This window comes from Eumetopias jubatus, unplaced genomic scaffold, assembly GCF_037043125.1.
Source record: "Eumetopias jubatus isolate StellerSeaLion01/CBP00866 unplaced genomic scaffold, mEumJub1_p1.0 scaffold_10, whole genome shotgun sequence".
In the NCBI taxonomy this organism is placed as follows: Eukaryota; Metazoa; Chordata; class Mammalia; order Carnivora; family Otariidae; genus Eumetopias; species Eumetopias jubatus.
The window spans coordinates 114,879,282-114,891,990 of record NW_028274816.1 but is presented as its reverse complement, the minus strand read 5'-3'; the positions used below and the strand labels follow the sequence as shown (position 1 = coordinate 114,891,990).

The 12,709-nt window shown below is 56.0% G+C and overlaps 1 protein-coding gene across 1 annotated transcript; it reads left to right on the top strand.

Annotated features, from left to right (window-relative positions):
- The first annotated feature begins 2,282 nt into the window (after nt 1-2,282).
- MPO (myeloperoxidase) lies at nt 2,283-12,312 on the top strand. Its single transcript, XM_028109263.2, has 14 exons — nt 2,283-2,365; nt 2,500-2,577; nt 2,701-2,794; nt 3,120-3,295; nt 3,523-3,646; nt 3,733-3,862; nt 3,975-4,181; nt 5,026-5,344; nt 7,526-7,686; nt 8,902-9,157; nt 9,625-9,795; nt 10,413-10,650; nt 11,361-11,575; nt 12,227-12,312. The coding sequence occupies exons 2-13, from the start codon at nt 2,502-2,504 to the stop codon at nt 11,566-11,568; spliced, it is 2,160 nt and encodes a 719-aa protein (XP_027965064.1). The 5' UTR covers nt 2,283-2,365; nt 2,500-2,501; the 3' UTR covers nt 11,569-11,575; nt 12,227-12,312.
- The last annotated feature ends 397 nt before the right edge of the window (nt 12,313-12,709 follow it).

The following is a 12,709-nucleotide window of genomic DNA, read 5'->3' as shown; positions in this document are numbered from 1 at the left end:
GGGAGGGGCAGAGAGAGAAGCAGACTCCCTGCTGAGCAGGGAGCCCGATGTGGGACTCGATCCCCGGACTCCATCCCCGGACTCCAGGATCATGACCTGAGCTGAAGGCAGATGCTTAACCGACTGAGCCACCCAGGTGCCCAACAAATTTTTTAAAGCCTTAAAAATATTGATATCTAAATATACAGCAATTTTACTTCTAGGCCTAAGGAAATAATTGAAGATGTGACAAGAGATCTAACCCCACGGACGTTGACCCTAGTACTGCTTATAACGCTGAAAATAGGAAACAACCCAAGTAACTAACAAGAGGGGGATTAGTGAATAATTCCTAGTACTTAATGCAAAATATTATGCAGATATATATATTTATTTATTTTTAAAGATTTTATTTATTTATTTGACAGAGAGAGAGAGAGAGAGCACAAGCAGGGCGAGTGGCAGGCAGAGGCAGAGGGAGAAGCAGGCTCCCCGCAGAGCAGGGGGAGCCCAATGTGGGACTCAATCCCAGGACCCTGGGATCATGACCTGAGCCGAAGGCAGTCGCTTAACCAACTGAGCCACCCAGGCGCCCGAACTAAGTCTATTTATTGACATAGAGAGAACCCAGGGTAAATTGTTAAGTACTAAAACTAGGTTGTAAAGCAATATTTGAAGTATGTTTTTATCACCATTTAAAATACATATTTTATCTACATATAGGGCATTAAATGATTAAATGGGGTTATTTATGAGTAGTGGGTTTATGAGAAATTATTTTCTTCCTGCTTCTTATTTGTATGAAAAATGACAAGCCTGGAAAGAAAAAATTTACCTATAACTCACTTGATTATAAGTAATTTTGGTTTATTTTTAGTTTTTCTTGTGTTCTCTAACTTTTAATGAACAGAAGTATATTACTTGTAGGATTAAAAAAGTATTTTCTTTTTTAAAAAATTATTTGAGAGAGAGAGAGAGCACAAGCTGGAAGTGGTGTCAGAGGGACAAGCAGACCCCTTGCTGAGCTGGGAGCCCAACATAGGGCTCGATCCCAGGACCCCAAGATCATGACCTGAGCTGAAGGCAGACACTTAACCGAGTGAACCATCCAGGTGCCCTTAAAGAAGTATTTTCAAAAGTATAAAATTCTAGAACCTGATTCACGAGGAGCCCCTTGTCCAAGTTCACACAGCAAGTCACTGAGAGAGCAAGCCTGGAAGGATGGCCTCCCCTCTCATGGGCTCCACTGGTGACAGGATCTGCGGGCACACCCGGAAGGTGTTCTGGATGTGTTGCCATCCCTTGTTCTTCGGCCAAGATGTGGTCTGGGCATAAAAGACAAGAGTGAGGGCAGGAAGGTGGTTGGAGCGGGAGACGTGGCTAGACCAAATGTCACGGGAGCCCGACAAGGGCCCAGGGAGGTGGACAAGCACAGTCATTAGTCATAGGGTACCTGTCCTGCCTGAGAATGGCAGCGGCTTTGCCAGAGTTCTTTAGGGGAGACACCTCCCCCTCTTCCATTTCAGATCCATCCTAAAAGTTAACGCCAGTCCTCTTAACTGCTCTGATCTTGTCTCAGAGAGGCCCTGGGCTATGTCACCTAACTGACACTAACCACATCCAGCTCTGCTCTTTCCCGGTTCCTGAAATCCAGCAGCAGATGGCAGGCGTGCTGAAGACAACCTGCTACCCAAAGCCCAGAAGAAAGGGGAGGAGGGGAGGGAGAGAGGAAGTTACCTTGGTCCGAGCCTGTAGCCCCCAGGCTTTCCTATGAAACCCAACGGTCTCCAGCCAGGTTTCCTGTCCCTTTAGCTTTTGCCAAGAATGGGGGGGAGGGCTGCCAGGGGCCAGAATACTGTTGGGGGTGGGGGACAGCCCCCCCCCACCGAGGCTGATGGATCATTACTCCAGGTGTCCCCTACAACTCCCCTCCTTCTCTGGGGTCACTCCATGTCCCATAGTTCCTTAGGCTGTTGGTTCCTGACTTTTGTCCCTTTCGAAGGATCCCCAGAGACTCAGTTTAACCAGAATTTTGGAGAGGGTTATTGTCTGTCCCCCCTGGGGACAGCACTGGCCTAGGCACACGGAACTAAGACGCTCCGGGGTGGGATGCTAAGTTCAAAGGCTGGGCACAGCTCTGGTCTCTCCTTTCCTGTCCCTCTCTCCCATATGAGGGATCAACTTTTGGGCACCCCAACCCCTGTGGGGGAGGAGAGAGGGGCGGGGTTTCAGCTGCCCCGCCCCCTCCCTGAGCCCGGAGGACATAAAGGCCTAGATTCAGGTGAGCCATGCGCCCAATACCAGGTGAGCTTCGGAGGTGAGGTCCTGGGGGCTGAGAGGCTGAAGCTAGCAAAAGAGGGGCTCTGTGGACCCCTTCCCTGAGAAGGTAGGTAGGACCCACTGAGGTTGGACTGGAGTGTGAAGGTGGGAGTGAGGGGTCGGGGGAGAGGGCTGGTGGAGCTCTCTCCTCCCAAACGCACTGCGCACTCCAGACTTGCTGGGCTTGGGGTCTTGTTGCAGAGATGAAGCTGCTGCTGGCCCTCACAGGGCTCCTGGCCTTTCTGGCTGTGCCCCAGCGCTCTGGGGGGGCCGGTCCAGGTAACGGTGCACAAAGAAGGGAAAAGGTGGTGTGTTGGGGCTGGTTCTGAGTCCCAAGGACTCGGTGCAGGCCACCCTGGCTCTGGGGCCCATTCCTGACCTTGCGACCCCTGTTCTGGGCAGCTGTCCTGGAGGAGATAGAGACCTCAGTGGTACTGACCTGCATGAAGGAAGCCAAGCGACTAGTGGACATGGCCTACAAGGAGCGGCGGGAGAGGTGGGGTGCCGGGCACTTCCCAGCTCCGGGCAAGGCTGCCCCAGGTCTTTCGGAGAAGGAACTTGACGTGGGGACTTCGTGGGCGGGGAGGGAGCCCCCTGTCTATCAGTCTTTGTGTCTTTGGGTTTGAGAACACCTTCAAAACCATCCCTCCCCGTGGCCTTGCCTCTTTGGGCACCCAGGTCCATACTCTGTTTACAAAGAGGAACCTTTTTCCTGTCTGTGGGTCTGTCTACCCCGACCTGCGTGCTGACCTGGGGCTAGGGCTCTGCTGAGTGTGCTGGCCGCCACTGCCTCTGGCCTCACCCCTCCCTTCTCCTAGCAGCATCAAGCGGAGGCTTCACAGTGGCCTGGCCAGCCCCATGGAACTCCTGTCCTACTTCAAGCAGCCGGTGGCAGCCACCAGGACAGCTGTGAGGGCTGCTGATTATCTGCACGTGGCCCTAAGCCTGCTGGAGGGGAAGCTGCGGCCTTTGTGGCCCGGGCCCTTCAATGTCACTGGTACCGTCCGCCCTACAACCCCGGTCTCCTGCTCCACTAATGACCTCGGTCATCTCCCAGTGACCCCCCACCCCCCACTCCTCTCCCGGGAAGTCTCAGGGGCACGGGAGTCTGCTCTCCGTGTCCTCAGACTGGGCCCCCAACCAAGCGTCCCCAGCTTAGGATAGGAAATGGGGGGACACGACAACCACGCCCCTCTCCCCCCGCCCCCCACCCCCCGGCCCCAGACGTGCTGACACCGACCCAGCTGAATCTGCTGTCCACGTCGAGCGGCTGCGCCTACCAGGACGTGAGGGTGACGTGCCCGGAGAACGACAAGTACCGCACCATCACCGGCCACTGCAACAACAGGTGCGGCCGGCTGCGGGCGGCCCCTGGGCTGGCGAGCGACTCCCGGCGGGGCCCCCTCGCGTCAGCGCCGCGTCCTCCCCCTGCAGACGCAGCCCCACGCTGGGGGCCTCCAACCGCGCCTTCGCGCGCTGGCTGCCGGCCGAGTACGAGGACGGCTTCTCGCTGCCCTACGGCTGGACGCCCGGGGTCAAGCGCGGCGGCTTCCCGGTGCCCCTGGTGAGCGCCGGCCGGCGGTGGGGAGTGGGGGCTGGCGGGGGGGGGGCGGAGCGAGGCCCGGCCCGGAGGCGCGCGGGGTCCCCGGCGGCCCCTGACGCTCCGTGTCTCGCAGGCGCGCGCCGTCTCCAACGCCATCGTGCGCTTCCCCACGGAGCAGCTGACCCCGGACCAGGAGCGCTCGCTCCTCTTCATGCAGTGGGGGCAGCTGATCGACCACGACCTCGACCTGAGCCCGGAGCCGGCCGCCCGGGTCTCCTTCGTCACTAGTGTCGACTGCGAGACCAGCTGCCTGCAGCAGCCGCCCTGCTTCCCGCTCAAGGTGCTCCCTTCTTCCCGCCCCGCCGCTGCCTGCCGGGTGGGGAGACGGAGAATCCTTCCTGGAAGCGGCCACCTCCCTCTGTGCCCAGAGTTCCCTCCCCGGCAACTGAGTAAGGCTGGCCCTGCCCACCCACTTGCCTCCGCCTCCGGGCCGAGGAACTTCCCGCCTCCCTCCAACCTCCGCGTGCAGGTGCCCGGTGCTCCGTCCCCTTGCCTCCGCACAGAGGGCCACCACCTTCCTGCCCCCCACCCCTGGGCGCACATTGCGCGGAGCCTGGGCTGTCGGTTGCAGGAGGGCTGGAGGGGACTGGATGGTTGGAGCACAGTAGGGAGAGGAGGAGAGAAAGGAAGGAGAATGGCAGAGAGGGAGAGAGAAGAGAGAAAGGCAGGGGCCAGAGTGAAAGACAGGAAAGGTACAGGGAAGGGGGCGGGGGGCGCAGGAAAGGAAAAGCAAAAGGAGGCTGAGAGTTGGAGACCGCATCCAGAGAACAGGGGAGGGAGGGGCAGACACGGTGGGGAAAAGGAGGGAGAGAAATGAAGTTTAGGCGAGGACTGGCTGGCCCTCCTCCAGGGGGTCACACATCCCCCATTCCAGAGTTCTGGTCATCACCCCCAAAGCTCGAAGCTCAGAGGAACTCTACTGGTGCAACATCAGGCAGTGATCCTCTGTGGGCCTTGAGAGGCCTCCCTCCAGGCCAAGGGGGCCAGAAGTCCTGAAGAGCCCTCGTTTTGGCGTCTGGGTCTCACCCTCTGGTCCTGGGTTCCAGGCTGCTTTGGAGGTGGGATCAAGACCTTGGGGTAGGGAGTGGACAGGAGAGCCAACCGGCCTTGTCTGCGTGTCACAGATCCCACCAGATGACCCCCGCATCAAGAACCAACGTGACTGCATCCCCTTCTTCCGCTCCTCGCCAGCCTGCACAGACAGCAACATCACCATTCGCAATCAGATCAATGCGCTCACCTCCTTCGTGGACGCCAGCATGGTCTATGGCAGCGAGGACCCTCTGGCCACTAAGCTTCGAAACACTTCCAATCAGCTGGGGTTGCTGGCTGTCAACACCCGCTTCAGCGACAACGGCCGGGCCCTGCTGCCCTTCGACACCCTGCATGACGATCCCTGCCTCCTCACCAACCGCTCGGTGACCATCCCCTGCTTCCTGGCAGGTCAGCCCCGAGTGGGAACCTGGGGTGGTGCGGGGGGGGGTGGGGGGTGTGTGGGTGCGCTGGAGCCACAGGGGGCCTGTTGGTGAGCAGCCTGTGGGTTTGCATTTAGAGAGACTCTGTCCTCACCATCTTCATATTAATCCAGTTGCCTTGGTGACAAGTTGGATGGAGGCAGAAAGGCAAACAAACAAAAAACCCCAAACCAAAACTAACAAAAACCAAAAAGCCAACCTAAGAAGGAGACTCAGGGATGGCTGAGGAGCCTCTGTCCATCTGCCCTTTTCCCTCTGGACTCTGGCAGAGAGTTGAGTCCTCAGAGACAGGGAACTAGGGGGACAGAGAGCAACGTGGCATCCTCACTCTCTATAACTGCATCATCCACTGTGCTAGCCACTAGTCACACGTGGCAATTTTCATTTAAATTTAAGTTAATGCAAATTAACTTAAATTAAATTTAAAATTCAGTTCCTCCACTGCACTAGCCACATTTCAAGTGTTTGGTAGCCTCATAAGCTAGTGGTTCCCATATAGGGCAGCACAGATGTAGAACATTTTCATCAATTCAGAAAGTTCTATGGGACGGTGCTGCTCCAGAATATCACCTCCTGTCGTCTTGAGTCCCTGTAATAAGAGAGGGCAAGATTTTAAATTTAAACACCTGGCAGCCCTGGGGATATGGTCGGGGCAGTGACAGTGCCCACGCCCAGAAATTTTCCAATTTTTTAAAAAAAGATTTTATTTAATTTTTAAAGAAGATTTATTTATTTGAGAGACGGGCTGAGAGAGAGAGAGAGAGAGAGAGAGCAGGGGGAGGGGCAAAAGAAGAGGGAGAAGCACTCTGCTGAGCATGGAGCCAGATACTGGGCTTGATCTCAGGACTCTGAGATCATAACCTGAGCCGAAATCAAGAGTTGGACACTCAACCGACTGAGCTACCCAGGCACCCCAAGATTTTATTTTTAAGTAATCTCTATACCCATTCTGGGTCTGGAACTTATAACCCCCAAATCAAGAATCACATGTCCCACCAACTGAGCAGCCAGGTACCCGTCCAATATTTTTTAATGTAAATCCAATAGTGGTCCTGAGGCCCTTCCGTTCACATCTGGCCTCCCAGCCTCTCCTCCTGATGGCTTCCGGCGATCTCGCCCCTGGCTGGGCCCTGGCGAGGAGAATCAAGGTCAGCTCCAGGCCACTCCAGAGCCCATAGTTTTCTGGGCTAGTGAGGAAAGAGCAGCACTCCTCAGCCAGTTACGGCCACCTCCATCCTGGCGTCAAGCTGCATGGCCTGGGCCTGGATCACTGTGACCTCTGGCAGCTCATGGGATAGTAAATCTGCTCTCAAAGAATTTCTTTCCCACCAGCATCAGGAGCTAATAAAGACTAGACTCAGTGTCCTGCTAAAAGGGCCCGGCCCTAACTCTCTGGCCCTTCCAGAGAAAAGGTGGGGAGGACTAGAGGGATTAGAGATTTCACTTGTTTTTGTTTTTTTTTTACAGTCTCAGATGTGGACTATAAACATCCTGTGCCCTAGACCCCCTCTCACCCCCACTCTCAGGAGCCTGAGCAGGCTGCAAATTAGTATGTAGTAAGGATGGGGATGGCAACTCTGATCAGATGGTAGTGGCTTTCTAGAGTCCTGTGTTGAGAAGGATTCTGAGGTTGCATCCAGTTTGATCAGGAAGAGAGTGCTGTCTGACATGGGCATGGAAAGTAGGGGGCGCCGACACACATGCTCCTTTTTGGCCTTCCCTGCATCGAGAGAGTAAGTCAACCAGGCAGTGTAGGGATCACCTACTTTGTAGCAGGCATGGTGTTAAGCTCCATATGTCTATGTGTGAGTTGGGTGGAGGGTCAGATGCAAAAAGGCTCAAGCCATGGTCCTCGTCTTCAAAGAGCTCCCCGTCTCAGCTACTAGAATGTGGCAAGTCACGTGTCAGCTCTGATGCCTGTTGAATGAGCATCTGCAGCTAGCAGTGCCCCTACACCGAGGAAGAAGTTAGCATGGTGGACCAGGGCATCAAGGGAGGGCCTCCTAGAGGAGGTGTAAACTGAGCATGGTGTGGAAAGATGGATGGAGAGGAAGTCTGGGTTTCAGACCTTGGCTGGGGAGGGAGTTTCGGTGGAGCTAGTCTGTTCTGATGGGATCTTAGGAATGACAGCAGCTTTTGCTTCCCCAAGGGGACACCCGCTCAAGTGAGATGCCTGAGCTCACCTCCATGCACACACTCTTTGTGCGGGAGCACAACCGGCTGGCCACAGAGCTCAAACGCCTGAACCCCCGCTGGGATGGAGAGAGGCTCTACCAGGAAGCCCGCAAGATCGTGGGAGCCATGGTCCAGGTGGGCAGTTCTGAGCATTGGTGATGCCAGGGGTCGGGCAGGCTTGGGATCCAAACATGCCTCTACCACATCCTAGCTGTGTGACCCGGGGCAGGTTAACCCCCATGAGCCTCAGTGTGTGCATCCATGATGCTGTAAAGATTAAATGATATATGTGAAAACACCTGGCAGATACTAAGTGCCTGACAAAGGTTACTTGCCTTCCATCCCCTCCTTCCTAGGCTGGCTCCCCTTTCTGCTGTCCTGTCCATCAGGAATGGTTTCGGGAGGCTTAAAGGGGTGGGTCTGAAGTGCCTGGCGCAGAGTAGCTGGTCAGTAAATGCCTTTCCTTTCCTCATCTCCTTGTGGCTCCTCGCTCCCTTACCCACTCATCTCTTCTTTTGGCTCTATCATAGCCACCCCATCCCTCACCCTTGTTTATCCCTGGGAACTGTTCCTGGTTCTCTCTCCCAGCTTCTGATGCTTCAGCACCCCCATCCTCTCCCCAAGACACACACACACACACACACACACACACACACACACGTGCACACCTTTTTCATATCTTAGACTCCGGAGAGGGAGAGAGTTGCAGGTGCGGAGGGTAAGTTTTGGCTTTGCACCAAGAACTTAAGTGAGATTCATTTAAGCCTTGCAGAAAATTCCAGACTCTAGAATCTATATCTTCTCTTTGCCCTGGGGGAAATCATCTAGGGTGGCTCTTTTCCTTTTTGCCTCCCCTCCTCCACAAATGCAAATTGAACGCTATCGTGAGCCAAGTGCTTGCTGGACACCGAGTAATTTCAAGAGAAATGAGATACAACCCTTGTCCTCAGGAGCTTATAAGTTAGGAGAAAAAAAAAAAAAAAGACATGAATAACTCAAGGGCAAAGGAGCTATTGACGAACAAAGCCCTTTGTTATTTAATCCTTTAAGACAGACGGCAGCATAATTATCTTTAATTTACATTTGAGTAACTGGGGCTCACAGAGGTTCATAACTGGCCCAAGGTCGCACAGCAGGCAAGCCCTGGAGCTCTGTGTCTGCCACTCAGTGCCACTCTGTTAGACCCAGATCCAGCGCAGCGGGAGACAGCTCCCTGGCTATGGACAATGGAGGGACACCCCCCCGCCCACCCCCCAAGCCAGGAGCAGGCAGAGACTGCACAGAGGGTGAGTGGAGAGGCCACTCTGAGCACTTTTCTTTAGATCATCACTTATCGGGACTTTTCTTTAGATCATCACTTATCGGGACTACCTGCCCCTGGTGCTGGGACCACAGGCCATGAGGAAGTACCTGCCGAGCTATCGTTCCTACAATGACTCGGTGGACCCTCGCATCGCCAACGTCTTCACCAATGCCTTCCGCTATGGCCACACCCTCATCCAACCTTTCATGTTCCGCCTGGATAACCAGTATCAGCCCATGGGGCCCAACCCCCGCGTTCCACTCAGCAAGGTCTTCTTCGCCACCTGGAGGGTAGTGCTGGAAGGTGAGGGGACCTCGGCCAGGAGACAGTGGGCTGGCAGCTGAGGACACGGTGGGGGTGGCCGTGGCTGCAGGGAGCCGGGGCAGGGGAAAGCCTCTTCCTTCCACCTTTGGGGACCTTATCTGACTTTCCAGCCTCAGTTCACCTGACTGCTTCTGTATATAATAATAAAGGGTAGGGTGGAGATGGCTCATAGGGAGCTGGCTCCTTCCTGTGTGTTATGACTCTCAGTGACCCAGGAGCCCAGGGGCTGGGTGCACCCCAGCTTGCAAGTCTGAATGGCGTAACCCCCTGAGACCTCAATTCCCCAGCGAAGACCTGCCCACTGAGGCCACCTTGGCACCGGGAGCTGCCTGTGCCCAGCCCTCTTCTGCAATCCCCTGACTGCACCTGGGACTTTTCCCTCACTCCAGCCTGCACTCTGGCTGCTGAGCCAGATCCTTCCCCAAGTCTTGTTTCTCTTGTCCCAGGTGGCATTGACCCCATCCTGCGGGGCCTCATGGCCACCCCTGCCAAGCTGAATCGCCAGAACCAAATCGTGGTGGACGAGATCCGGGAGCGGTTGTTTGAGCAGGTCATGAGGATCGGGCTGGACCTGCCCGCTCTAAACATGCAGCGCAGCCGGGACCATGGCCTCCCAGGTGAGGGCCTGCAGGAGCTCGGCTGTGCCCCGCCCCCACTCTAGGGCCCTGCCCTCTCGGGTGCCCCCAGCTGCCCCAGTGGGCTGGAAACCTGGCTCCATCACATTTCATATTGCTTTGTTTTACATGAACTTTGAGGGGGAAAGGATTATTATCACTTCCGTTTTATAGATGAGCAAACTGAGGCTTGAAGAGACTCCGAACTTGCCTAGGTTCTTCTCCAGCCAAGTCAGTGATCGAGCTTGAATTTGAACCCAGATCAGCCTAACCCCAAAGTCTGTGCCTACATTATGGGACAGCTGGTGTGGCTGAACCTTCTAGATACACCTCACCCCTCACGGGTCTGAGATCTTCAGAGGGGGACAGTGAGATGTTCCTGCTCTTGGACGCTGTAGGAGTTAGGGCAGTTTAGGATTTGCCTCACAGTGAGAGAGCAAAGGAAAGAGAGAGGGTCTTAGCCCCTCAGTTCAGGGTTCAATGGGGGCTTATAGCCTGGGAGAAGCCCCTCAGTGTCCTCCTCTCCCTCATGTCCTTCGGTAGACAGCCAGGGTCAGTGTGTTGGGGAGGTGGGCTTTGTGGGACCCTCCCACAGCCACCGCTCCCCCCTACCCCCACAGGGTACAATGCCTGGAGGCGCTTCTGCGGGCTCCCCCAGCCCAGCACAGTGGGCGAGCTGGGCACGGTGCTGAAGAACCTGGCCCTGGCGGAGAAGCTGATGCAGCAGTATGGCACACCCGACAACATTGACATCTGGATGGGCGGCGTGGCCGAGCCCCTGGAGCCCTACGGACGCGTGGGCCCCCTCCTGGCCTGCCTCATTGGGACCCAGTTCAGGAAGCTCCGCGATGGTGACCGGTGAGGGGTGGCGAGCTGCTCAGGCCCGCTGTGTGGTTGCAGGCCTATTTCCCAACCTCTGGGCGCCACCCCCACTTCTGCCTGTGAAGTGAGGGGCAGGAAGGGATCCGTGATTTCCAGGGTTTCCGGGGCCTTGAGGTCATCCCTCATGTGCTCTGAACCTGTTGGTGGTGCAGCCAGGAGGGACCTGGGCCCCTGGTTGTGAAGGAGGGAAGACAGAGAAAACGCAACTCTTACCTACCCCTTCTCCGGTGTCAGAGTGCTTGCTGCTGAACAGCCCCCAGGGCTCTCCTAGAGTGACGTCACTGTGTCCCTGACACCTGTCATGCCCAGTTCTTACCTAGCCCATATTGCGCTCTTGGGAAAACTAGAGAAAGGTGTCCTCCTCTGGGTGGACCCCTTATAAACCTACCGCAAGGTTCTGTGCGCCCCCACGGACACAGCCCCGGGCCAGGGCACAGGGCTTCGTGAGTAAGCGTGGGCCCAGCTCCCTGTGCAGCGTGAGTGGGGCCCCGGGGGCCACCGGAGTGGGGGCAGAGCAGAGGCACCCCGGCAGCTGCGCTCTCCTCCATGCTGTGCAGAGGGCATCACGCGTGTGAAAGCCCCCAGGCTGTGGTGGACCTCTTACATCCAGGGAGTGGCTCGAGCCAGCGGAGGCCCTTCCGGCCAAGGACAGCCTGGGTGCAATGTCCGTGGGTGTCCCCACGCAGGTTTTGGTGGCAGAACACGGGCGTGTTCAGCAGGCAACAGCAGCAGGCGCTGACCAGGATCTCCCTGCCCCGCATCATCTGTGACAACACGGGCATCACCATCGTGTCCAAGAACAACATCTTCATGTCCAACACATTCCCTCGGGACTTTGTCAGTTGTAGCACACTCCCTGCACTGGACCTGACCTCCTGGAGGGACAGTGACTAGAGGCTGGGTAAGGGGGTATGGTGGTGAGGTGACAGTCCCTGGGCTGGCCCGTGGGGGCCCCTTCCCTAGGTGAGCGCATCCCTGTTCTGGCTGAGAGAATGAGTGACTAGACATTCATTCATGTGTGTGTGTGTGTGTGTGTGTGTGTGCGCGCGCGCGCACGTGCGCGCACCATATAGAAATTGCATTTCCTATGTGTGAGTGTTCTGTGACCATGGGAGGTGTTTTGTGTGCGTGCGTATGTGTCTGTGTTTGCTGCCTATGTGAGTAGTAAGTATACGGAAGATCGTAGAGTGCATGGGTGAGGAGCACAAGTCCGGAGCCAGGTGGGTGGGTTCAAATCCTGACTCTTCAGCTCTCCAGCCGTGTGACCTTGAACAAATGACTCAACCTCCCTTTTATCGAGAATACCTTGAGTTTTCTTCTTCGCAAATAAAAGCTGTCGTGGCTCCTTAGAGGCTCCATTTACACCATGTCTGCCCCCAGGGAGCTTATAAGTGACAGTGTCCAGGTTGGCAGAGGTGACCCAGTGACCCCCGGGGGAACGAGCATGAGCAGTTAGGCTGTGTGTGGTGGTTGAGTTGTGGGCTCAGGGGAGCAGGGCTCGGTCAGTGGCACCCCTTTTGCTTCCTTATGCTGTTCTCTTGCTTGTTCCCAGGAGCCCACCTGGAAAGGAAGTGGGGCCCATTGGCCCTTTTGTGCCATGCGTTTGTACCTGACATCTATGATAATAAAGCACCACCGATGGGGATCTTTGCTCTGTCCATGTCTGCTATGGGACTGGAGCCTCGGCATGAGGCTTGCTCTGGCTTCTGAATTTGAACCAGTGTGGTCTGTGCCTCGGAAATGGTGGTGAGGGTCTCCGGGAGTCATTCTTTGATGCACACATACCAAGCAGGCAGTTCTTAGAAGCCTCCGGGCCAGGTCACACCGAGCAGACCATCCTGACTCGCCTTCCACCCACACCACCCCGGAGGACAGAATCTGTGGTCACCAAGCCCTTACGCTCATCCACTGCTCTGGCGAACATCTGTTGCGGGCTCAGTCTGTGTCAGGCCCGTGTCAGGTGCTGGGGGTGGAGGGGACACAATGCTGTCCTGCAGGAGAGAAAGAATAGAGGTGTGATGGGAAAGTAGGCCCT